The sequence below is a fragment of the Mirounga leonina genome, unplaced genomic scaffold (assembly GCF_011800145.1).
Source record: "Mirounga leonina isolate KUSES-001 unplaced genomic scaffold, KU_Mleo_1.0 Mir_195, whole genome shotgun sequence".
Classification (NCBI taxonomy): Eukaryota; Metazoa; Chordata; class Mammalia; order Carnivora; family Phocidae; genus Mirounga; species Mirounga leonina.
This window is the reverse complement of record NW_023270490.1, coordinates 9,524,119-9,550,907: the sequence shown is the minus strand read 5'-3', so window position 1 is coordinate 9,550,907 and position 26,789 is coordinate 9,524,119. Positions and strand designations below refer to the sequence as shown.

General features: G+C 45.5%; 1 protein-coding gene and 1 non-coding gene across 2 annotated transcripts in view; both read right to left on the bottom strand.

The window, feature by feature from the left end:
* Positions 1-24,597, bottom strand: part of CDH26 (cadherin 26) — a 30,173-nt gene extending 5,576 nt beyond the window's left edge. Inside the window, 9 exon segments of the mRNA XM_035025649.1 lie at positions 373-401; positions 609-765; positions 2,616-2,744; positions 2,942-3,108; positions 4,879-5,026; positions 12,728-12,751; positions 13,966-14,094; positions 15,607-15,663; positions 24,264-24,597. Of these exon segments, the coding sequence (XP_034881540.1) occupies positions 373-401; positions 609-765; positions 2,616-2,744; positions 2,942-3,108; positions 4,879-5,026; positions 12,728-12,751; positions 13,966-14,094; positions 15,607-15,663; positions 24,264-24,323 (900 nt within the window). The 5' untranslated portion in view covers positions 24,324-24,597.
* LOC118024121 lies at positions 7,558-7,665 on the bottom strand. Its single transcript, XR_004683002.1, has one exon. It is a non-coding gene; the product is annotated as a U6 spliceosomal RNA (small nuclear RNA).
* Positions 24,598-26,789: the final 2,192 nt, after the last annotated feature.

The window sequence follows — 26,789 nt, the reverse complement described above, 5'->3', positions numbered from 1 at the left end:
ATGTCTGAAATATTTTATCACATCAGAAAAAAAAGTAAAACATTTTAGGACCTATAGAAATCTATTTTGTCTCAAACAGAAAAAATTAAATGTTGAAGAACTTGGCACCTTGTCAAGTAATTTTCAGTATTGATATTGTTGTGGTGGGGAGGCTCCACAAAGGCAAAAGGGCCAAGGGCCTGCAGCAGCCGGCACTCGTGACACAGCCTGCCCCCCTCACTGGGCGCCCCTGGGACACACAGCACGCCATGCCTCACATGCGTGGCCCGGCGGGCACTCCCGACGCTAGCTGCCATCTCCCATCAGGACTCCTGCAGAGAGGGGCCCGACACTGCAGCCACCTGGCAGGTGCACCTTCCCCGATGGCTTTACCTTGATCACATTTAAAATCCCTTCATTGGGGGGCGCCTGGGTGGCTCAGTTGGTTGGGCGACTGCCTTCGGCTCAGGTCGTGATCCTGGAGTCCCGGGATCAAGTTCCGCATCGGGCTCCCTGCTCGGCAGGGAGTCTGCTTCTCCCTCTGACCCTCCCCCCTTTCATGCTCTCTCTATCTCATTCTCTCTCTCAAATAAATAAATAAAATCTTAAAAAAAAAATCCCTTCATTGGTCTCGGGGTCAGTCAGAATGTCCAGATGTCCCTCTTCATTGCCATTCAGTATGTGAAATTTTACTCTCCAAGCTGATGTAAATGGCAAGTCACCATCTTGGACCAGGAGATGTGACACGCTCTGGCTTGTGCAGCCTTCAGAAATCTGAATCCTGTACTGGGAGAGGCAATCATCATGTCCACGCCATGGGGATAAAGACACACAACTGAAAAAGAAAGCAAGACAGAAAATGTAAGTCCCTAGCACAAGAACATAGATAAATGCTATTGAACTTGACCCCAAGCAATCTGAAGCTCTGTCCGACCCATCACAACAAGCATCTGTTCCTTCTCTCTGTGACTTGTGTCTACAGCCGAATAACTTTAAAAGTCCTCTTAAATCCAACTCGATGCACTATTTTTCTAAGAATCTTTAAAATAATAATGCACATCCTAGTTTATGCTGCTAAAAAAACCTAACTCTTCTAAAATAGAACTCTTATGGTAACTTAGATTAAAACAATCATTTTTCTAACACATATAGATCTTTAGCTTGTTACTCAGTGCTTTTGGCGACAAGATAATTTCTCTTTGACGAGTACGTGGAAATAGGGTTTATTTTCCTTAGTTTTGAGAGCAGAGCTTTTTACTAAGCCAGAGAAGGATTTCAAAACAAGGTTCGATATGTTTCAGTTATTCTGTACTGTTCGGTGAGGTGTTTTCATTTGAAAACAATTCAGCTTTTCTCTATATAATTTTTTTTAAGATTTTTTTTGAGTAGGCTCCATGCCCAGCATGGAGCCCAACGTGGGGCCTGAACTCACAACCCTGAGATCAAGACATGAGCAGAGATTACGAGTCGGACACAACCGACTGAGCCACCCATGCACCCCTTGTCTATACAATTTTTAAATTTTTTTTCAAACGATACTTATTGAAAATAATTGTAGCATTTATTAATATTCAACAAAGGCTCCAATGTGCCAGATTCTGTCTAAGGTGCTGTGAACAGGATGGGCAAAACTCCATCCCCAGGGAGCAGATGATTAAGTGTGTGTGTGTGTGTGTGTGTGTGTGTGTGTGTGTGTTGGGTAGGGACAGGGAGGAGGGGGTGGATGCTGTGTTGGGGATTGAACTAGGTCGTCGGGAAAGGCCTCATTGAGAGAGGTCAGGAGAAAGACAGAAGTAAAATGCATATTTTTCTTTCAAAAAATGCATATGAGAGAGCAAAAAATATAAAATAGGAAACAAATCCTGAGTGTTTTTAGCAATCTTGCGTATCTCAAGTGGTGTGGCATTTCCAAATGATCTGGAATGTGGGTTTCAGTGCTTTCTTCAAGCATGCAGATTGGTAGCATCTGAATTCCCATGTGGAACCCTGTATATAAATCAGGTGATCTGAGAAAGGCTCAGCCAGAGCCCACCTGCTCATCTTCCCTCTTCTAGAACTCCAGATCTTGTGGAAAAGCTCAGGTCTAGATTCTCACCCGGGGGCAAACCTGCCCCCCAGGGGACATTGGGCAATGTCTGCAGACATTTTTGGCTGTCACACCTGGGAGGTGCCCGTGGTATCTAGTGGGTGCAGGTCAGGGATGCTGCTAAACATCCTACAGTGCACTGACCTGCCTCCCCTGATCCTACAACAATGAATTTCCCATCCCCCGTCAATTGTGTGGAACTGAGAAACCTCCATGTAGAGTGAGCACGGATTCTCTATCTTCCCTGTGCCTCGGCTTCCTCGTCTGTAAGACAGAAATCATGTGTGAGTCCCAGCAATTCAAAATGAAAGCATGCACGTGAAAGCTCTGAGCACAGTTTCTGGCACAAAACAGTAAAAAAACATAAGCTCGCAAGTCTATTATTAAATGATTCTATATCAGGTTGGTTGATGTCTTCATCTAGTTTAAGTGATCTTGGAGAATGACATGTATCTTGGCCATTATGGAGAATTCCCTCAGCAAAACTGAGCCTAGAATTTGGGGCCGTTTATGCAAGGCCGTGGCATCTGAGGAGGCCCAGGTGTCTTACGTTCTCCTGGGTAAACGTGGGCCTGTGGTTGTTGCCTTCTTGCACGTTCACATGAACCGAGGCCGTGGATGTCAAGGGAGGTTCTCTGAAATCCTTCGCTCCAACTAGTAGTGTAAACCACGGAGCAGTCTATGTGGGAAGGAAAAGAACAGTCAAGCCCTTCAAATACAGCAAAGGGAAGTATTAATAAAGTAATAATCCATTATAGCAATTTCAATAGCAAGTCCAGCCACAGAGGGTTTTCCACTACAGACATAAATCCTAAGTCTGGGGCTCCGAGATAGAGAACACATTTCACTTTTTAAAAATAATAAAATCAACATAACCTCATAATCTAAGCATCCTGAGAGTTGTATTTCTCCACTAATATGGTCAATCTGGAAGCCACTATCTTTCAGTGACAGTGTTTGAGAAATAAGGAAATAAAGGACTTGAGAATTTGGAGTATTTTCTTCATCCAAATCAACTGTTAACATCTGGAAAATGGGTTGACCTGGAAAGAATTGTTTTAACAGTTACTATTGACCAAAAGCAGCATATCAAACCAGTAGAATGATGATTCTTTGCTAAATGACATTAAGGCATCCACCAGAATGGACTGAATATTTAAATATAAAATCAAACTATAGACATACTTAAAAACTAAAAAAGGAATATTTAAATAGTCACAAGAACTTTTTTTTTTTAAGATTTTATTTATTTACTTGAGAGAGAGAGAAAGAGTATATATAGGGGGAGAGGGAGAAGCAGGCTTCCCGCCGAGCAGGGAGGCGGACACAGGGCTCAATCCCAAAACCCTGAGATCATGACCTGAGCCAAAGGCAGACACTTAACTGAATGAGCCACCCAGGCACCCCTAAATAGTCACAAGAACTTTCTAATCACGATTGCAAATGCAGAAGACATAAAGGAGAGAATTGATAGATCAGACAGATTTTTAAAGGTGTGCCAAGAAGAACTATATAGACAAAATTTAAAAAGAAATGATAAACCAGGAAAACATTTAAAATATATATGGCAGACATAAACATTCTTAATACAGAATGAGAAGGTTAAAATCAAGAAGAAAAATGACAAGCACAGGGACAGAAATGGACCAAGAAAGGAACAAGTATCTGGTACACAGAAATGGACAAGAAACCTATCAACATATGCAAGCACTTAATAATCAAAGATGAACCCCGTGCCAGGCCCCCCAGATGTTGCCAGTAGGTGAGTAAAGTGGAACACTTAAATTGTATGTGCAGTCAGAACCAGCCATTCTACTCTTGTAAATTATGCCAAGTAGATAATGCTTCGGTGGACACAGATTTAGCTCAAATGTGTTCACTGAAGCATATTTTTGTGAAGATAACAAAAAATGGGCATGGCACACAAATGTCTAACAATAGGAGATTCGTTAAGAAACCTTAAAGCACATCCATGAAATAAAATATTACACAGTAGGATGCTGTAGGAAAACACTTTTAGGTTACAAACAGTAAATTTGCTGTTTTAGAAAAGAAAATTCATAAATATACACATATGAAAAAGCACACCCATACATTTGTAAATATTTATTATATACCCCTATATATTTTGCACTATGATAAAGATGAAAAATGCATTGGTAATTATATATAAAATCAGGGAATATATATACACATAGATAAATATACAGTGTGTGCACATGCACACACAAAATTCAAAGAAAAAGACAAAGAATATAAACTAAAACATTAATGGTACTTAATCTCTAATTGGAAGTATAAAATAAGCTTTCTAGTTCAGTCTTAATTTCTTGGAATTTTCCAAATTTTCTAAAGACTACTTTGTGAAATAAATAATGTTTTTCTGTTATTAAAACAGATGCACATTCTAGTGAGAGTGGTTTGGATTTAAAGACTCACAGAATCTATAGCTCAGGAACTTTAGGTGTCATCTCGTTGCCATTTTACAGGTGAGAAATTTACAGAGATATTCAGGAAGGCACTGTTCAGCTCTGCCTTTCTCCCTCAGTGCATCTGACCTACTTTAGATTGGTCTTTACATATCAGCTCTTGCAACAGACACAATTTCCACCTCATTTTATTGCCAATACAAAACGATACTTACAGACCTCCAAGCATTCTGCTCAAAACCAGAGCCTGCCACCTTCGGGATGAGAAGAATAAAATTTCTCCCTAAAGACAACGAGGATCCGGCACCACAACATGGAAGCAGATGGACCAGAGGGGACCAGAGGGGAGAGGAAGCCCCCCACACACACTCCCGCTGCACGCACCTGCAGGGTAGTGCTCCTTCGCACTGGTGTTGAATTCCTTCTCGGGGAACTGGGGTGTGTGATCGTTCACATCGCTGATCCTAATGTTGAAAATCAAGGAATTATCCATGACCTTTCTTGTTAAGCGGTCCACAACATCAAAATAAACCTAGGAAGCAGAGAATTGTGTTAATGTTGCAGGATCGTTTACTTGATGGCACGATATATGTTCACGTCATTGCACGGTTTGCATCCTCTCCTGCATCAGCCGGGAAGTTTCTGAGGGCAGGGATCTCATCGCTGTTTTTCACCTCGTGACCCCAGGGACTGACCACAGTGCTGGCTCAGACAAGGCACTTAGTGAACATTCGTTATGATCAGGTTCTAATCTCAGTTTCTCTACCCGGGTGAAACATAGCCAGGTTGCTCAGGAGCCTCAGTTTCTGCTGTCGGTGCTGTCATGAGAAATACAGACTGCTAACCAACACTCCTGAGACGCTGCAGAGGGCAGACCCTTGAACGTTTCAGGGAAAGGGAACACTGAAAGTAACTAGCCCAGCTGCTGCCATGTTGTGGGTTCTTCAGTGGTTGGGGACGTCACTTCTGTGCTTGAAGAAGGAGGGTTCCCTCATCTCAAACATGCAGCGGGAAGTCTTTCCTCTCAAAAGCTCTCAAAGCAATACTTTAGGCTTCTTGCTTTAGTCCCTTAAGAACTTTAAAAAAAGGAGCAAATCAGGCCGCCTGGGTGGCTCAGTTGGTTAGGCATCAGACTCTTGATTTCAGCTTTGGACACAATCTCAGGGTCATGGGATCCAGCCCTTTGTGGGGCTCTGTGCTCAGCTTGGAGTCTGCTTGCGATTCTCTCTCTTTGCCCCTCCTCTCTGTCTCTGTCTCTCTCTCTAAAATAAATAAATAAATCTTTAAAAAGGAGCAAATTAGGGGCGCCTGGGTGGCTCAGTCATTAAGCGTCTGCCTTCGGCTCAGGTCATGATCCCAGGGTCCTGGGATTGAGCCCTGCATCGGGCTCCCTGCTCAGCAGGAAGTCTGCTTCTCCCTCTCCCACTCCCCCTGCTTGTGTTCCTGCTCTCTCTCTCTGTCAAATAAATAAATAAAATCTTTAAAAATAAATAAATAAATAAAATAAAAAGGGAGCAAATTAAACTCAGAAAGAAGGAAATAATAAACATATATATCAATAAAGTTCAAAATAGCGAAACACAGTCAACAAAACCAAAAGCTAGTTTGCCTTCTCGTATAAAGTTTGGGATCAGCTTGTTGAGATCTATGAAAAGTTCTGCAAGTGTTTTGATTAGTTTTGAGCAGAATTTATAGATAAATTTGGGAAGAATTATTCCTTTAATATTCAATCTTTCAGTCCATAAATACAGTCTGTCTTTTCATCCAGTTAGGTTTTCCTTGGTTTCTTTCATTAGTATTTTATAGTTTCGAGTAAAGAGATCCTGCACAGATTTTAGACTTATGCCTAAGCACTTCATTTGTTTTGGTAATATTATAAATGATACTGTTTTTAAAATATTGATTTCCAATTATTCATTGCTAGTGTATAGAAATACAATTGATTTTTATATATTAACTTTATTTCCTGGGACCTTGCTAAAATTGATTTTCAAATGTTAAAAATAGGCAAAAGGGGCCCCTGGGTGGCTCAGTTGGTTAAGCGACTGCCTTCGGCTCAGGTCATGATCCTGGAGTCCCGGGATCGAGTCCCGCGTCGGGCTCCCTACTCATCGGGGAGTCTGCCTCTCTCTCTGACCCTCCCCCCTCTCGTGCTCTCTCTCTCTATCTCATTCTCTCTCTCAAATAAATAAATAAAATCTTAAAAAAAATAGGCAAAGGATTTGAACAAATATCTCTTTCTCCAAAGATATACAGATGGCAAATAATTCCTCATTCCTTTGGCGGTTTCTTACAAAACTAAACATCCTCTTACCATGCAAACCAGCAATGATGTTCCTTGGTATTTATGCAAAAGAGTTGAAAACTTATGACCACACAAAAACCTGCACACAGTTGTCTAAAATGGATTTATTCATAATCATCAAACATTGAAGCAACCAAGATGTCCTTCACAAGGTGAACGGATAAGCTGTGGTCCATCCAGACAGTGGAATATTATTCAGCACTAAAAAGACATGGGGGGAATCTTTAGTGCACATTGCTAAGTGAGAGACACCAATCTGAACTGGCTGTATACACACCATATGATTCCAACCATATGACATCCTGGAAAAGGCAAACGTATGGAGATAGCAGAAGGATCACAGTTGCCGAGGGCTCAGGAAAGAGGGATGGTTGGATAATGGGGAGCACAGGGGAGTTTTAGGGCAGTGAAAATACTCTATGTGGTACTATAAGGGTGGATACATGTCATATACAATTTGTCCAAACCCATAGAATGTGTAGCACCGAAAGCGAGCCCTAATGTGAACTATGGGCTTTGTTAATAATAATGTATCGTATTGGCTCATCCACTGTCATAAACGTACTGCACCAATGTGCGACGTTAACGAGAGAGGAAACTGGGGGGGGAGGGAAAGAGGGGGAACAGACACCCTGTACTTTCCACTCTCCTCTTCTGTCAACCTAAAACAATTCTAGAATAAAGTCTATTAATTTTAAAAAGTCCCTACTTATAAAATAAAAAGTGGGCAACCATATATATTATTTATTTTTGTTTTTCTAAATATGGAATGCTTCACAAATTTGCCTGCCATCCTTGTGCAAGGGGACATCCTAATCTTCTCTGTATCGTTCCAATTTTAGTCTACATGCTGCCAAAGTGAGCACCATATATATATATATGTATATATATATATATATATATATTTAAAAAAAGAATTATCTATTTCTTTGACAGAGAGCCAGAGGTGGGAGAGGCAAAGGGAGAGCGAGAGCTGAGTGCAGAACCTGACATGGGGCTCGATCCCAGGACCTTGAGATCATGACCTGAGCCGAAATCAAGAGTCAGATGCTTAACCAACTTAGCCACCCAATATATATAATATATGTTATATATATTATATATTGTTGGCACCCCAACATATACACTATAATATATATAATATATATATTAAAATAAGTCTAATATGACATTGCCACTGAATCTCTGTTGCTCTGGGATAAACAGTGATTTTATTTGTTGAAAGCTGAAGAGATTGTGGGGAGTCAGCGCTGAGACAGAAGGAGTTCAGAGTCCCAGAAAAAGGAGTGGGAAGGGTGACATTGCGCAGAGGAGCTCTCCGCTCTGGGAACAATGCTTTCTCAAGGGTTGTCTGCTTGCAGGTACAGAGCCCTGCTGGGGGGACACTGAGCAAGCACGGGGTTTATTCCAGGAGAAGCAGCTTGAGTGAGGCCCAGGACTGAGCTCCTACATAGATCACCTCCTTCCTGCCTCACAGAAGCCTTAGAGGGAGGCATTCTTGGCGCCCTACTGTGGACCACGGAGAGGTTCCGTGGCTGTCCACTCAGTGCAGCCCAGATTCAAGTCCAATTAGATGTAGACTTGACTACACCATCACTCCCCTCCACAGCCACCCAGAGCCCACAGCAGGCAGCTTCACCAGCCGGGGGTCTTAGCACCTTGCCAGCTTCAGGCAGAAATCTCTCCTTTCCCCAGAGCCCACAAGATCTCCACTGCACCCACCTCCCTGGACCTCTTTCCTGCAGACTTGTTGGCATCCACTCATCAGCTTCCACCATGGTGGTCCCACCAGCTGTCCTCCAGTGGTGGCCTGGGCCCCAGGCTCTCCGGGTTCAGCTGTCTCCTCTCCCCTCAAGACCACTGCACTGGTCTGCTCCTGGGAGTCCAACATACATTTTTAAATTTCTGTTCAAGCAAATTGGCTTTCTCCCACACCATTTCCACATGCTCTTCTATAATTTATGACTGCGCGGGCATCTCTGCTCCCTAATCCCGCAGACTTCTGGCCCCAACACAGCGCCAACTGTAATCCTTCCACTTAAAAATAAGAACCCATGTTTGTTTTGTTTATTATTTTATATTCCATTTATTATCCTAAAAGCTACATCAGAGATCGTCAGTTCTGTTAGATGCCTGAGAGGCGTAAGTGCTGTTTATTCTTTGGCAAGATGCTAAGAATTTCGGGGACTCAGAATTGCAATGGAGAAAAGAAATGTCATGGATATTTGCTGCACTTGGAAACGGTTTTCAGCCTTTTGTTACAGCCTTAAGATTTAGATCCTTGGGTGACACACCACAGTGCGGTGACATGATGGAGGGGCATATGACCACTGAAACGGCACATGCAGGATATGTACTCTTAGTCACAGACAAGCACACGGGAGTACCTTAAATGCCAAACACACAAGACAAAGTCACTTGTATGCATAGGTTTCAAGTAGGCAAAGATGAGTGCATTGGCATAAAGATCCACAAATGATGATTTTGAGGAATATAAAAGAATGACTTGGGTGCCTGGGTGGCTCAGTCGTTAAGCGTCTGCCTTCAGCTCAGGTCATGGTCCCAGGGTCCTGGGATTGAGCCCCGCATCGGGCTCCCTGCTCAGCAGGAAGCCTGCTTCTCCCTCTCTCACTCCCCCTGCTTGTGTTCCCCCTCTGGCTGTGTCTCTCTCTGTCAAATAAATAAATAAAATCTTAAAAAAAAAGAATGACTTTCCTGAGTGTATTTGTATCCGATGAAATTGAGCATATTTTGATATAAACAGACGAGACTCCTACACAGAAAAAGTCAGACTTTTCCCCTTTCCAGCTGTGTCTTAAATCTTCTGGCAATTCTCAGCTGGTGACACTGCATTCTTTGTAGGCTTACGGAATTAACGAGAAGTCAGCCCTCCCCACCCCACCCCCACCTCCCAAACACAAGTTTTTATATGTTTTGGCTAATTCTCGTGATTCCTTCACTCTTCCCCAAGAACACAGCAGTGCTACTGGGAATGCCTTTTGGCCAACCCTCGGGCTGACTTCGTTTCTAATACATCCTGGCTTTATGCACAGCCAAAACCCGGTAGCAAGCATCCTTCTGCAGAAGCAGGTGGCTGAGCCTGAAGGCCCAGCCTGTGTAGTGTTTCTGTGACTCCTGCTTAGCCCACTTTTCACAGCTGGTAATCCTTCTCATCAGCCTGTTTCTTGTCTTCCTAGCAAGTATGGTAACCCCTGCTTGCTAGTTTCCTATATCTGCTGCAACAACCAGGTGCCTTACAACAAAATGTGTTCTCTCACACTTCTGGAAACTAGAACAGGCTTGGTTTCCTCTGGAGACTCTGAGCCTCTCACCCAGCTGCTGGGGGCTGCCAGCAATCCTGGTGTCCCCCGCCTACAGATGTATCACACCCGTTTCTGTCTCCAGCCTTCTCCCCTCTGTCCTCTGTGTCCAAATCCCCCTCCCTTTATAAGGATGCCAGTCACCCTAATCCAGTATGACCTCACCTTAATTTGATGACATCTACAAAGACCCTATATCCCAATAAGGTCATATTCACAGGTACCAGGGGTAGGACTTGAACCCATCTTTTTGGAAGGCACAATTCAACCCACAACACCCTGGAAGCAGAGACTACATTCTGCCTTGCTCATTCATTCATGGAACATAATTGACTGAAAACCCACAACATGCAGAGCCCTATTCCTGACTCGGGGGAAATGCGTTCTAGTGGGGAGATTGACCACCCACAGAGAACCAAACACATTTCAGGCATACAGTTCAGGTGGTGAGAAGTAATAAGGAGACAGTAAACCAGGGACATGAGACAGAGCCACGGGTGGGGGCACACCTCCAAATCCCCACCCTGTCTTCCCTCGTGGAAGTTCACAGTCAAATGACGGGCCAGCTAGCAAGTGATTGTAGAGTTTGGTGTAAAACGACGGCTGTGATAACGGTTGGGGGGATCAGATCTCGGGCTTGAGCTCACCCAGCAGGTCCAAACACAAGGTTTGGAAATCCTGACGGAGCAGGACCCATGGGGATGCCACTCATGTTCCCACATTTTTCCCGCTTGCTCTAACTGTCCCCTGGGACCTCTGTGTGACATGCCAAGCTTTTCCACTTGGGCCTCATGTGTCAGAAAACACTCTCATGGATTTTGCTTAGGCATTATCAGCTTCCAGCAAAAAGTCCCATATTAAACCTCGTGAAAGCCAACCCTTGAAATGTCAGTGAAGTTGTTAAAAGCAAACAACAGCAACCAAACAACAACAAAACAAAGACCACAAGCACGAAATGTTTTGCTCCGTCCTTGCACGAGCCACACCCACTACTATCTGTCCCGGACCCTCTGGACCCTCCGCACTCAGCACGTGGCAGCCAAGGGCCAGCGCAGCACCCTCTCCTGGGAGCTGGCTGGAGATGCAGAGTCTCAGGCTCCACCCTGACTTACGGAAATAAATCTGCATTTTTACAAGATCCCTTGGTGATCTGTTTGCTCACTCAAGATTTAGCAGGGCTGCCCAGGGTCCCCTCACATCACTCTATGTTCCTTCTGTCTAACAGACATTGCACATTCACTAGATGAGGCAGGGGTTTATGTGAATATAGTGAAGACCTGCAGAGACATCTCTGCATGACTTCTGGAGTTTGGGGAGAATTTCTCCCTGCTTAAAAACTAGAGATTCAGAGCCTATCAATGAGTTAAGGGCATCCATTTTATTATGTATATAAATATTTTGAGGTCATTAGAGAAAAGGTATATAAATTACTTCTTTGAGGTGTTCTTTCCCACCCTGAAGAAGTTAATGTACCACGAAGCAGGCCCTAGAAACAAGCTCAGTTCCCAGCAGAAGTCAAAACAACAAAGGTTATATAGCATCCTGAGCATCCCCTATAAGGTGAGGCTGGTAGCCTAATACACCACCATGGCTTAGGCATTTTACTTTATCGCTTCCTTTCCTGGTTTTGAACCTGGATTTCAAATTCAGAGTAGACCATGGTGTTGGGGTTAGGAGATCCTAAAGAACACGGGGAGTCACAAGAACAAACCAACACCGGTACGTAATTGCTTGTTCATCAGGTGTTAGGCAACTGTGGGTCTGCTTGTACCTTCTGTCCACACATTTCAACTGTGACTCAAAACCAAATTAGGCCATTTTATAAACATTCTATAGCCCTATCCCCAAATGCTTTCGGATATCCCGATGGTGCTGGGAATCCAGTCATTAGAAGGAAGATCTAGTGGCTCACATACATCATCACAGAGTCCAGAACTTTAAAAGAACGTTACAGGGGCGCCTGGGTGGCTCAGTTGGTTAAGCGACTGCCTTCGGCTCAGGTCATGATCCTGGAGTCCCTGGATCGAGTCCCGCATCGGGCTCCCTGCTCGGCGGGGAGTCTGCTTCTCCCTCTGACCCTCCTCCCTCTCATGCTCTCTGTCTCTCATTCTCTCTCTCTCAAATAAATGGATAAAATCTTTAAAAAAAAAAAAAAGAATAAGAAAAATAGGGGCGCCTGGGTGGCTCAGTCGCTAAGCGTCTGCCTTCAGCTCAGGTCATGATCCCAGGGTCCTGGGAAAAACAAGGGGGGGCGCGGAGAAGAGAATGAGAATAAACCACAAGGCATACCAAATATCCAGGCTAGGATTCAAAGGCATTTTTAAAGCACCACACCTCGCAATCGCTCATCTGAGGGTTTATCCAAAAGAAACAGACATGCAAAGAGGCGGGAATGAGGTTTGTCACGGGGAACAAGTGGGAAGAACGCACATGTCCTTCCCAAGGGAAAGAATCCTAGTGCAGTACCCCCTTCATGGGGCAGGGGCCCCCAGTCTTTAGGACTTACAGGCTTTGCCCCAGAAAGGGGGCCATGCCTCGCTGGGAAACCAGAAAGGCAACTTGCAGACGATAGATGTAGTGTGAACCCATGTTGTCAATATGGACTCACCTTGGTCAGGCTATAGAGAAATATCTGAAAGAGTACACACCGATGTGTTAATACGGGTGATCCCTTCAGGGAGAGAGGAGGAACCCTCACACGGCTAACATTTAGAAAGGGTTTAGAATGAGCCATGCCTTACTTGCCCTAGCCTATTTAATCTTTAACACGACCCTATAATATAGGTACTGTGGTTGACAGCACCGCGTGGTGGGGAAACAGCAAGGATATGGGTCTCCCCGAGGCAGCAAGGGTGTGTTGGGTCTGCGGTATGAGCCCACCGCGTCCCCCAGACTCTTAGGAGTAGATCGTTTCAACCACTGAGCCTTGAAAACTTTCTGTATTTTTTTTATAGCAGGCATCTACTATTTTTATAAACACTGCAAAAATATAAATTATTTTAATTTCTTTGTCCAGAAATCATTGGATGTCAATGCTGTAGGGATCTAGTCACTTAGCATGTAATTCACAGGTCCATCGGGTCAGGAGTGTCATGGAAAGAATGACATGGCCACGTGCAAAAATTCCAGCATCCCAACATGATCACGTGACGGCTTCAACCTCAGAGGGAGGGAGACGACAGGGAGTGGGGGGACTGTGGGAAACTCAAGCCCCATCCAGTTGTTGCCATGTGGGAACGTAGGCTCCCTGTGGGCAGATCTTCCAACTTTCAGAAAGCCGCTAGAAGTACAGAATTTCTACTACAATCGTCCTGTCGTTTCCATCTCCTTGTGGTAAAATACACACAACATAAAGTTTACTACCTTCCTCATTTTGAAGTGTGCATTCAGGCGGGACTAAGCACACTCACACTGTTGGGTGGCCACCACCACCATCCGTGACCAGACCTCTTACCATCTTATCAAACTGACGCTCTGTCCCCCTCATACAATAAGCCCTCATGACCTCCTCCCTGCCAGCCCTGGCAGCCCAGCTTTGCTTTTCCTATTTATTTATTTTTTTAATCTCCCTTCTGCCCCCACCTCCCAGTCTCTGGTAACCACCATCTCCTTATTTTTAAATAATACGCTTGCACGGGCCAAATAAAGCAGGGCTTGTCCCATGGGACTGATGTTCTTGGCACACGCTCACATGAAGCGACTTGCCCGAAGCCCCCCAGTCAGGTAGAGGTAGAGTGGGTTCTAGGACCCAGGGCAGCATTCCTCCACCCACGGCACTCCCTGGCCTCCCAGCACGTAGCCCTTCAAGACTCGGTCCTCCTGCCAAAGGGGGCGTGCCTAGTCAGAGAGGGTGGCGGGGGCCTTCCTCACCTCCCCAGCAAGTTTGGGAAAGAGTCCTTGATCGTCCCCCTCCAGTTCCAGGGTGGTAATAACCCGTCTTCTCTTGGATCGCCGTAGGGGCCGGTGGCTGTCTCCCTGAAATTATAGCGACAACCACGAGGATGATGGTGACATCGATGTAGCACGCACGGACGGGCACTTGATTGGCATTATATCCCCTGTCCTCACAACAGCCTCCAATGCTTAGTTATTAAAAGTGCCTGTTCTCCTGACAACTATGGAGGTGTTTCTAGACTTTGGGGCACGGGCCGCCCCCTGATTTTACATGGATCCTGAGGTCCTTAGGGGCTATGCAGACATAACATTAGAGCTCATTGCCTACTGTGTGCTCACATCTGTGCTATCACAAACACGCACACGGTTGCTGAGTGAATGAGAAAGCTACTCCCTCCTATTTCCCTCTGTCGTTCTGAAATAGTCCACGAGAACATCTCCATTCAGTGCTGATAGGTCTTTAATGCCTCTTCATCTACTACTCTCACTTTTAACAGGAAGAGACTCAGACCCAGACATTAGGCTCAGAGATTTGTCAGGCGAGAGACCAGAGATGGAGTTTAACCATCTATTTATTCCAAGCAAAGCTGCTTTCTAGCCATGTTAATTTTTATCCACAAACATGTAAGCCTTTTCAAAAATTATAGTTGACTCTTGAACTATGCGAGGTTGGGGCACTGCCCCCTGGGGTAGCCAAAAATCCCTGTATAACCTTTGACTTCTCCAAAACTTAACTACTAACAGCCTATTTTTCACTGGAAGCCTTACTGAGAGCATGAACGGTCGGTTAACACATACTTTGTATGTTATGTGTATTATATGCCATATTCTTAGTGTAAAGTCAGCTAGAGAAAAGACAATGTCATTAAGAAAATCATAAGAGAAAATACATTCACAGCACTGTCCTGTAAGAAATCTGCATATAAGTGGACCATGCACTTCAAGCCCATGTTGTTCAAAGGTCAACTGTGTTTAAATGAGTTGATGACAAGAACCATGGGAAGGAAGTATTCATAAGGTGGCATGAGCTCATAACAAAGTGTGACTGCCTCCCTGGGCTGTCCAAAGTTCACACGCTGGAGGATGTCAAGTTCAATATATTTTAACTCCATAAAGAAGAAAACAGTGTGGAGAAAGCTCTGGGCTAGTGCCGTGTGGCTGATTTCTGACGTTCACAGACTGTTCATATTCTAGTAGACATAAAAGCATCCTCAGGGCGCCTGGGTGGCTCAGTTGGTTGGGCGACTGCCTTCGGCTCAGGTCATGATCCTGGAGTCCCTGGATCGAGTCCCGCGTCGGGCTCCCTGCTAGGCGGGGGGAGTCTGCTTCTCCCTCTGATCCTCCCCCCTCTCATGTGCTCTCTCTCTCCCTCATTCTCTCTCTCAAATGAATAAATAAAATCTTTAAAAAAAAAAAAAAAGCATCCTCTATAATTCTCTAGCAGTCCCTTTAGATTCCAAAAGGCCACATCTAGTTACTAATTTATTTTCTGCAAACTGAACATCGAGCAGATGTTCGATGAAATTGCAATCAAATCTCTGAGTCAAGTGTGATCTCACTTTGTTTATGAAGACAGTGACTTCCAAACCCCACCTTTGTTTGATCAGTAAGAGCATCCTTTTCTTGTTGGAAACTGTTGATGCTGTTGACCTTAAAAATAAAAATGACGTGAATTAGTAGGGAATATACTTATCAGACTCAGGTAGAAACTGCCTAAAGACACACAAATCTTCTAGAAGGAGAAAAGAGAAAATAAAGAACTTTAATTTCTGGTTCTTGACATCTCAGGTCATGCTTATTGCTTTTCCTCTGCAACTGTAGGAGAAGTAACCAAAAGGATTCTCACAGAGTCCCACCAAGACTAGTGACATTCAAACCATAGCGCACCTGCTGTGACCGCAGGTAGCACAGTGGGAGATCAAACTGTCGGTTCGGGATGAGCACGGGTGCATTTATATCACGGGTCACGTGCAGAATAGCACCAAACGTAACTGGTGGAGAGGTTCAAGTGGGCTTTTCTGCCTGTTTCTTCTTTTACTTTTTCCTTATTTTTAGACTTTATCTTATAATAATAAAACAATAGAACTTGGTACTTTTCATTTATATAATGATTTACATCGAGAATTATTTATTTATAATTTACATCTCAACGAACTGCCACCGCCCCCAAAAACAGTCACACATGTACAGTGAAGCTGTTGCAACAGACAGATTGTGCAGAGTATGTCACAGCCAACACTGAACGAGCGTGTGTGTGTGCGCGTGTGTAGACACCTACGGCTCTAGTCCACTCAGTTTCACTACCATATAGCATTTCACTACACAAACAGAGGACAATTCATTTGTTCATTCTCCTGGGGATGGTTATTTAGATTACTTCCAGTTGTTTGCCATCACTTACAGAGAAATGCCATGGTAATAAACATCCATATGCATAGAGAACATTTCTGTGGAGCAGGAACTTCCCAAGTGTGGTCCGCTGGGGTCCCTGATGCTACCAGAGTGATGCAGCAGTAAAGGTCCCTGATGTTCCTGCCCTGCGTCACTGGGATGCGCATTTGTAGGACTCTGCGCGACTAGGTGAGAAGTATGTGCGAAACCCCAGGTGGCACAGTGGAGTAGAGAGTCTCAATGAAAGCACATGGGTGATCCTCGGAGTCGCTAGCTGAACAGGCCACTTTTTTTTTAACCTTTTAAAAAATTTTTTTAATTAACATATAATGTATTATTTGTCTCGGGGGTACAGGTCTGTGATTCGTCAGTCTTACACAATTCACAGTGCTCACCATAGTACATACCCTCCCCAATGTCCGTCACCCAGCCCCCCCATCCCTCCCACTCCCCTCCACTCCAGCAACCCTCAGTTTGTTTCCTGAGATTAAAAGTCTCTTATGGTTTGTCTCCCTCTCTGGTTTCATCTTGTTTCATTTTTTCCTCCCTTCCCCTATGATCCTCTGCCTTGTTTCTCAAATTCCTCATATCAATGAGATCATATGATAATTGTCTTTCTCTGATTGACTTATTTCGCTTAGCATAATACCCTCTAGTTCCATCCACATTGTTGCAAATGGCAAGATTTCTTTTTTGACGGCTGCATAATATTCCATTGTATATATATACACCACATCTTCTTTATCCATTCATCTGTTGGTGGACATCTAGGCTCTTTCCATGGTGTGGCTATTGTGGACATTGCTGCTATAAACATTGGGGTGCATGTGCCCCCTTGGATCACTACATTTGTATCTTTGGGGTAAATACTCAGTAGTGCAATTGCTGGGTCATAGGGTAGCTCTATTTTCAACTTTTTGAGGAACCTCCATACTGTTTTCCAGATTGGCTACACCAGCTTGCTTTCCCACCAACAGTGTAGGAGGGTTCCCCTTTCTCTGCATCCTCGCCAACATCTGTCATTTTCTGACTTGTTAATTCTAGCCATTCTGACTGGTGTGAGGTGGTATCTCATTGAGGTATTGATTTGTATTTCCCTGATGATGAGTGAGGTTGAGCACTTTTTCATGTGTCTGTTGGCCATTTGGATGTCTTCTTTGGAAAAATGTCTGTTCATGTCTTCTGCCCATTTCTTGATTGATTAGTTCTTTGGTTGTAGAGTTTGATAAGTTCTTTATGGAACTAACCATTCTGTTGGTTGTCTTTTGGTTTTGTTGACTGTTTCCTTTGCTGGGCAAAAGCTTTTTATCTTGATGAAGTCCCAATAGTTCATTTTTGCCCTTGCTTCCCTTGCCTTTGGCAATGTTTCTAGGAAGAAGTTGCTGCGGCTGAGGTAAAAGAGGTTGCTGCCTGTGTTCTCCTCAAGGATTTTGATGGATTCCTGTCTCACATTTAGGTCTTTCATCCATTTTGAGTCTATTTTTGTGTGTGGTGTGAGGAAATGGTCCAGTTTCATTCTTCTGCATGTGGCTGTCCAATTTTCCCAATACCATTTGTTGAAGAGACTGTCTCTTTTCCACTAGACATTCTTTCCTGCTTTGTCAAAGATTAGTTGACCATAGAGTTGAGGGTCCATTTCTGGGCTCTCTATTCTGTTCCACTGATCTATGTGTCTGTTTTTGGGCCAGTACCATACTGTCTTGATGATGACAGCTTTGTAATAGAGCTTGAAGTCCGGAATTGTGATGCTGCCAGCTTTGCTTTTCTTTTTCAACATTCCTCTGGCTATTTGGGGTCTTTTCTGGTTCCATACAAATTTTAGGATTATTTGTTCCATTTCTTTGAAAAAAGTGGATGGTATTTTGATAGGGATTGCATTAAATGTATAGATTGCTCTAGGTAGCATAGACATTTTCACAATATTTGTTCTTCCAATCCATGAGTATGGAATGTTTTTCCATTTCTTTGTGTCTTCCTGAATTTCCTTCATGAGTATTTTATAGTTTTCTGAGTACATATTCTTTGCCTCTTTGGTTAGATTTATTCCTAGGTATCTTATGGTTTTGGGTGCAATTGTAAATGGGATCGACTCCTTAATTTCTCTTTCTTCTGTCTTGTTATTGGTGTATAGAAATGCCACTGATTTCTGTGGATTGATTTTATATCCTGCCACTTTACTGAATTCCTGTATGAGTTCTAGCAGTTTTGGGGTGGAGTCTTTTGGGTTTTCCTCATTAAGTATCATATCATCTGCAAAGAGTGAGAGTTTGACTTCTTCTTTGCCAATTCAGATGCCTTTTATTTCTTTTTGTGGTCTGATTGCTGTGGCTAGGACTACTAGTACTATGTTGAATAACAGTGGTGATAGTGGACATCCCTGCTGTGTTCCTGACCTTAGGGGAAAAGCTCTCAGTTTTTCCCTATTGAGAATGATATTCACTGTAGGTTTTTCATAGATGGCTTTTATGATATTGAGGTATGTACCCTCTATCCCTACACTCTGAAGAGCTTTAATCAAGAAAGGATGAAGAGGCCTCTTTTTTATGGAACAGCATTTTCTTTGAAAGATTGACTGACAGACTGTGTTGTTCAGGATTGGGCGCTTGGTAGATGGTACTTTGATGGTAAACAAGTGAGCCTATCACTTCAAGAGAAACCATGGATGGTGTCATGTTGCCGACGATAAAATGTAAACTTTCAAGCCAAAATTTAGAATTTTGGAAAACGTGTGTCTGCTACAATGTGCTTGACAGCTTCCCAGTACTTCAAGATGTTTCTGATGATATCAGTGGAGATATTAATGAGCGTGATTTTCTCCTTTTATAGAATGGAATTTGTCAACATTTGGAAGATCTGCATAACTCAATGAGCCAAGAGTTTCCCAATGATTAATGCATGACATTCCAAAGTCATGCACAGGGAAGAGTCATCCAAAATGCAAGACAGACCAGTGGTTTTGATGTAACTGAGCAAGGAAGGTTTATTAAGATGTGTACAGATTCCACATGTCAAGTGACTGTTCAAAAATACCACTTGTTCAGTTCTGGTGTAATATCAAAGAAGGATATCCACAATTATCTGTTCAAGGCCATTCAAATATTCCTCCCTTTCCATATGCATATGTGTTTGAGGCCAGAATGTCTTCATGTCCTTTAACAACATTTACAACAGACTGAGAGCAGACTCAGAGAGGAGAATCCAGCCATCTTCTTTTAGAACAAGAGATTTGCAAGAATATAAAACAGTGCCACTCTTCATACTAAGTGGAATTTCTTTAAAAATATGGTTATTTTTCATAAAAGCATGTGACATATACTCACATGTACTGGGTCTAGTATTATCTTTAATGAACTGAGAAAAGCTTCCAATGTCGCACTCTTAATTTCTAATATGGTAAATCATAGTAAATATAACGCACGTCAGCACGAGCTCGTTGGGCTCTCAGTAATGTGACATGTGTAAAGGCATCCTGAGAGCAAATGGTCGGACACCGGCTACTCTAGGACTTATGCCTCAGTCTCCAGGACACGGTGAGTGATCGTGAGCCCCCTTGGTCCTGGGTGCCTTACACCCGTAAGGGTCCGTTCTTGCTGCAGGGCACACGGCTGCCCAATGGACTACGTGTTAGCGGTTTCACAGAAAATGAACACACATTCTTCGTGTGTCCTTCCCTTGTGGCCAGCCACCCTCCTGGTGGAGAGCAGACATCACCAGCTGTCTTGTTTCATGAACGTCAAGGACAATGATGATATTTCTTTCCTGCTACAGACTACATTTCTGTTTACTTAAAGGAAAAGAATTTTTAAAGTCTTGGAGTTCCAAAATCTCAAACACTGATTTATTCAAACATTGATCCTTCTTGATTCGTGCCGGTGGTTTGAAATGAAGGGCCTAACCAGGTATATAGTTTTTATTTTTTATTTTTTTTATTTTTTATTTTTTTATTTATTTGACAGAGAGCGATACAGCGAGAGAGGGAACACAAGCAGGGGGAGTGGCAGAGGGAGAAGCAGGCTTCCCGCCTGACCAGGGAGCCCGATGTGGGGCTCGATCCCAGGACCCTGGGATCATGACCTGAGCCGAAGGCAGACGCTTAACGACTGAGCCACCCAGGCGCCCCACCAGGTATATAGTTTTAAAATGGAGAAGATCGCAGTTCTTGCAAAAGAATGAAGAAATTCATTCCATTTCCAACACAGATCTATTCCCAGGTGGCCCAGACCACTAACAAGGACTACATCAAGTTTTCACCTCATCGCTGGCCTCAGTTTCCCCTTCTGTAAGTGAGGCCCTTCAAGGGCCCTTTCCACACACAAGCTCTGTGCCTTCAACTCACAGTCTGCCAGCACTTGAATGGCTCAGTCAACTCCACATGAGAACTGTGGGTGCTGAGGTTTGCACACCTGACACTGCGTGTTTCCCATCCCCCCTCCACGCACGCCTCGCAAATTGTGTGATCTTGTCTGGCTGTCACAGGAAGACCAGAAAAAGGTTATATTTGCTGAAATGATTTTTCAAGTGTGCTTATTATATTTCCCATCCCTGCCAAATTTAGGCAGTTGTTCCAAAGAGGATAGCATTTAAAAGGTGCACATAACGTTTCTGTAATGTGAAGGGAGAAAATTTTCTAGAGGCTGGCGTCTCTGGCCGCAGCATCCACCTAACACTGTGTGGCAGGCGGGCACATCATCTGACAGGATTGTCCAGGCTGGCCTGGTCGAGCGGCCATGGCGTCGTTGAAGGGAAATAACCTAGATACAGGAGGGCTTTGTGTCTGCAGAGGATGCTAAGGAAGTAAGAAGCCTGCATGGAAATAATTCTTCCCTGAAAATATTTCTTTTTTGATTGCAAATTTGCATTCAAGGAGAATTTTTTGGAATAGAGGTGTAATTGGCATACACCACTGTATTGGCTTCAGGTGTACATCATCATGATTTGATATTTGCACATAATGCAAAATGATCAACCACAATAAGTCTACTTAACATCTGCCAACACACATAATGACAGAATTATTTTTCTTGTGATGAGAACTTTTAAGATTTACTCTCTTAGCAACTTTCAAATATGTAATACAGTATGATGAACAATGGCTCCACGCTGTCCTTTTCTGTTGTTCGAAGCCGTCCGGTCTGTGGCATTTTGCCGTGGCACCCCTAGGAGATTAATATACTGCCCAAGTATGTTCTCCATACAGAAGCTCAGGTGATCTTTAAAAGTGCAGACCTCATCATGTCCCTAGGTCCCCAGGGCTCTCGGGACAGAGTCCAGCCTGCTCTGTCCCTGCCGAGTACCCAGCTTCCCGCACCCTCCACCCCCCACCACACCATCCCTCACCTTCTGCAATCCACTAACTGTTGTCCTTAAATGGGGGCTTAGCAAATTAATCAGGCAGAGCATCAATGCTGACAGTTTTTTAAAGATAAGTCGATTTAGAATTTCCCAGGTTAAAAAATAGCAACAACAACATAACAGACTTTGCTCACTGTCTGATTTTGTTGTCTCAAACCCTCCCTCCTCTCTGATCTTGGAAGCCTGCCACAGCCCAGAGCAGAGGATTCATGAATCCTCAGGACCAGAAATTACCCTACGAGAAGGGCAGGACTCCCCTTCCATGACTTATCATTGAATCTGGATCCAAGACGAAAACCTGCAGGGAGTCACAACTTTATCACTTGCTTTATGTCCCCCAGACAGCAAGGGTGTGGGGGCAGAGGAAAACTGTTGTAGACAGAACAGCGCTCCAATAGGACGGGGACTGGCGTTAAATGTAGAGCTCAGAGGAGGGCCAGTGGGCACCTGTTTTGGAGGTCCCCTGAGATGGTTGTAAGCCAACTTTGGGGCCAATGAAAGGAGTGGGAAGGAATGGGTTATTTAGAGCCAATTCAGCAAGGGACCAAACACCCACTGGGCAGAAAGCTCTTGCCCTGTTAAGGGTCCAGGATGGGGACTGCAAAAAACACCTGATTCTTTTTGTAGCACACTCTTTTCCTTGTCTGGATCCCCTGGAACCGGTCCAAAGCTGCTTTCACCAAACACTGAATGACCACCCCCAGTCCACTCCTTGCTGCGTGACCCCACTCAACACCTCCTCAGACATGCATCAACTTGGCTGGGCTCTGTGCTTAGACAACAGAGAAGAGGAAAATGCACTTGTGTTTTCTGATGAGCCCAGAAAGGGGCAAGGGCAGGAGCAGGAGAAATAGGGGGACAGGGTTTGACGATTAAAACAGGCTATTGTGGGGCGCCTGGGTGGCTCAGTCGTTAAGCGTCTGCCTTCAGCTCAGGTCATGATCCCAGGGTCCTGGGATCGAGCCCCGCATCGGGCTCCCTGCTCCGCGGGAAGCCTGCTTCTCCCTCTCCTGCTCCCCCTGCTTGTGTTCCCTCTCTCGCTGTGTCTCTCTCTGTCAAATAAATAAATAAAACCTTTAAAAAAAAAAAAAAAACAGGCTATTGACAGGACTCGACGAGGTATGGGAGATAAAATGAGAGTGCTGTTTTGTTGTTGTTGTTGTTTTTATTTATTTATTTGAGAGAGAGAGAATGAGAGAGAGAGAGAGAGAGCATGGGGGGGGGAGGGTCAGAGGGAGAAGCAGACTCCTCACTGAGCAAGGTGCCGGATGCGGGACTCGATCCCGGGACTCCAGGATCGTGACCCGAGCCGAAGGCAGTCGCTTAACCGACTGAGCCACCCAGGCGCCCCGAGAGTGCTGTTTGATTAAGGGCATTCACAACTGGAAATGGCAAAAAGGGACCGAGAAAATCCTCCAAACGCCGAGCAACTGGCGCCAAACAAAGCACTCGTGGCAGCAGCAGACCTGCACGAGAGCGCTGGGTCACACACGGCCCCCAGCGTGTTTACTCTTCCATCCCCGCGGGCAGCCCAGAGCAAGCGGGAGCATGGGTGGCAGATGCGTGTTGCCAACCCTTCGCCGTGGCTACAAATCCAGAAGGACAGGGACGTATGGGCACACGGGCCCAGCCCACCTCTTCCTTCACAGGACAGGGAAGAGCAAATATTAGCTCCATTTCCAGGTAAAGAAAATGAAGCTTAACAAGGTCAGCTTAAAGCCATAAAGCCCAGGCCACCCCGCAGATCAGCTCCGTCTGAACCTCTGGGGAAGGTGTCCAGGCCTCCGGAGTTGGACGGCTCCCGAGAAGAGTCCGAGTCGAGCTGAGGTGAGGACGAGGGTCAGTGGTCAGCCCAGACCACCAGCCGGTGGCAGACCAGCCGGGTTTGGATGCTGAGCATCCCGGTCCTGACCGACCGCTGGCCCTGGGCCAGCCACTTCGGGAGAACTGGACATAATAGCCTTGAGATCGCCCCACCCGTCCTTGGAAAGCCGTGGAGTTGGCAGCAAGTCGAGTGCAGTCCTTCCATCTGAGCTGTGGCCAGGGGTGGGGGCAGGAGGCTAAGTCCTCCCCCACTCTCAGTTTGCTCATATTGTCTGTCAAATCACAGCTGAGATTGTCTCAGTCTTACGTGAGGTGTGCACAGAAGTACCCTTAGAAAGTCTGGGTTAACACAAATCTAAATAAAAATGGTGTGAACTCTATAAACCAGTTTAAGATGAGTCCCCTTCCCCCGTCTCCTGCACGGCCCCACACAGGTTGTCACCCAAACCCCTCCTTCGTATACGTTTGGGAGCTCCGCTGCCGATGCCCCACTCCAGGTGTGCAGACCCCAGGCTCCCCCCGACACCTGCGCTCCTCGCGGGGCCCGGCCAGAGCGCTCTCCTCGGTCCCTCCGCCGGCCTGTCACCCCAGCAGGGGCACAGCCAGCAGGGGCTGTGCCGTCAGTCATGGGCCTTCATGCTCACGGAGCCCAGCCCGGCTTCCAGGCACCTGCCTCAGCTCACCTGCAGCAGCAGAAGCAACACTGGAAGCAGGAGCAGCGAGGTGTGGCTCCTGGAGCCCATGTCCACGTGGGGACGCGTGCAGGTGGCCACAGGTCCTCCCAGGCAGCCGGCGTCCCCCACAGCCAGGCCTCTAATCACCGATCACTTCCTTCCCAGCCCAGGTGTTCTGTTGCTCCAGGGACACTCCTGTCCTTGGCACTCTGCTCTCCTCTCTCCCGTCCTCCGTCCCAGCCGCACTTGCATTTATCAGAGTGGGCTGGGCTGAGCCTTCAGCTTTAACCTCACAGTGACAACCGAGTTCCCAGGAAGGGAGTGGAGGGGAATGAAACATGCCCTGCCTCACGTGCACAGATTCGGGCTGGAACCCGGCCCCGGGGGATGACCCCAGCCTTAAAAGGCCCCACAATCTCTGTCTGAAGCAGGATATTTTAATGACTCTTTCCTATAACCCCTATGCTTTCAAAGGAGAGCAGTGGAAAAGGACTCCAAGAAAGAAGGACTTGATTAAGGAGAGAAACCCAAATGCTTTCACTTTCCAAAGCACCAGCGGATCTTTATCCCAGCTATGTCTCAGGGCTCTGAGATTTCTACCCAAATCTCTGCTAAGCTTAGCTGACTCTGCCCTTGTGACTTTGGGATTGAAGGAGGATGGAGAGATGGAGAGAGACGCCCTACAGGTGGGGGCCTCTCTGTGCCAAACTGGGGGTCTTGGCACTCGAAGACCAGGGGAAAAAAAGGCAAGCAAGGATTCTACGCAATCGATACTCAAGGTCACAATGACTGAGTTTAAAACAAAATCAGAGATCCATTAACCGGATCACCTGAACATTGTAGTTTGTTACCACATCTTGTTTAAAATAACAAACAGTTCTTTAGCAGATGGAGAAGGTAGGAGAAGGGAACCTTCCTCCCTGTGCATTCACAGCTCCGTGAGATGCCGCTGAACACTGTCATTTGAGAAATTTATTGTCTGAATCTGAATCAGTAGCTTATTATTGGAAAGAGGAACAAATGCAATTTTAAGGTCTCTATTTCACGTGCATTAATAGAAATGGAATAATAATTATCGAATTTACAACTTCATGCTTATTTTCAAAGTGGGTATTTTTATTCCATGGTAGTCTACAGAAAATTTGATTAAGTTAGAATCGTTAATTCAGGATTCATAGATCAGATAAGCTAAACCATGTCAAATGTTTGTGGGAGAAAAAGAAGATGCAGGGTAGGCAGCCCTTCCATGGAATAGTGCTGAGAGAGAGAACATCGAGCAAGAAGGACGGTAAGCCGGCCTCCAGAGATCTGGAGAGGGGCTGGGGATGCGAGGAAACGGCTCTATTTTTACATTTCTTGCAGCTGAAAGAACTTGGTCTTTTCATATATTAGAAACAGCCAAATTTTCAACACCCTCAAACACTGAAAAGTAACGGAGCAAGATGTCGGCTTCCCCTAGGCCATCTTTCTCTCATTGGGGCTGAGCGGTGGTGGGCTTCACCTGCCGCAGGGCACGTCTCAGATGAGTGTCACCTAGAAGGTGTCAAGGTTCCCTCTCCGTCCTGAGCATCTGCGATTGCAGACTCCAGTGGTCCTGTGTCCTAGGACGTGCACTAATACTTTGCAGCCACAAGGGGGCAGCTCCCCGATGCAGGTAACGAGACGCAATGTAGGTGCAGGTGGTGGAAAAGGAAGGAATGAGCGCTAATTACCCGGACTCGACAGCCTCACCTCCAGCTCTCAGGATTCTCTATCGCGACAAGCACATCATGAGTGCTGCTGAGGATGAATTTCGTCTCGAATCATCCATGATAGGCAGGTTCCCACCAACACCAGGCACTCGCTGAGTGTCATTTTTTCGGGATCCTTAGTGAAGGCAGCTTGAACACATTGTTCTCCATCTCTGCAGGGTTCACGGAAGACTTCTACTGGCCCAGGAAGTGGTGAGTAGGACCTTAACTGAAAACGAGGTAGCATTACATTCACAACATTCTAAGAAGATACCCCAACAATTAAGACCAGACACTTCAGGACCCCCAAACCATGGCAGAACTGGTCCCGTCACACCCACCCCCCCCAGCCCTCTCTCTGCCACTGTGGCCGTGGACGTGAGGGGTCCCAGGGCCGGGGGTCGGCTGCTTTCTGCTCACCTCATTTGTAGCTGGAGCTGCCTTGCCCGCCACCCCCCCCCCCCCACAACTGGGGAGGGATGGGAAGATTTCTTTCCATTTCGGGAAGTCGGTGGGTTAGATTTTTCTAGGGAATGGAGTCCCTGGTAATGGGTGGGGGTGACTGCAAAGCTGGGGGCCTGGAGCCCCATCCCAGCAACACTTGGACAGCGGTCGGGCTGACCGGGCCCACGCGCAGCTAAGGAGACGGGCTCTGTGGCGGACAGCAGGGCCTCGAGAGGGTGCAGGAAAAGTGCCCAACGCTGCCTCCATCCTGCGGGCCAGGAGACAGAGCTTCCCCTGCCGGTCAAGTCAATGTCAAAGAAGGGGCATGGTGGGCTGAGCCTTCTTGCTGCTCCCGAGAGGG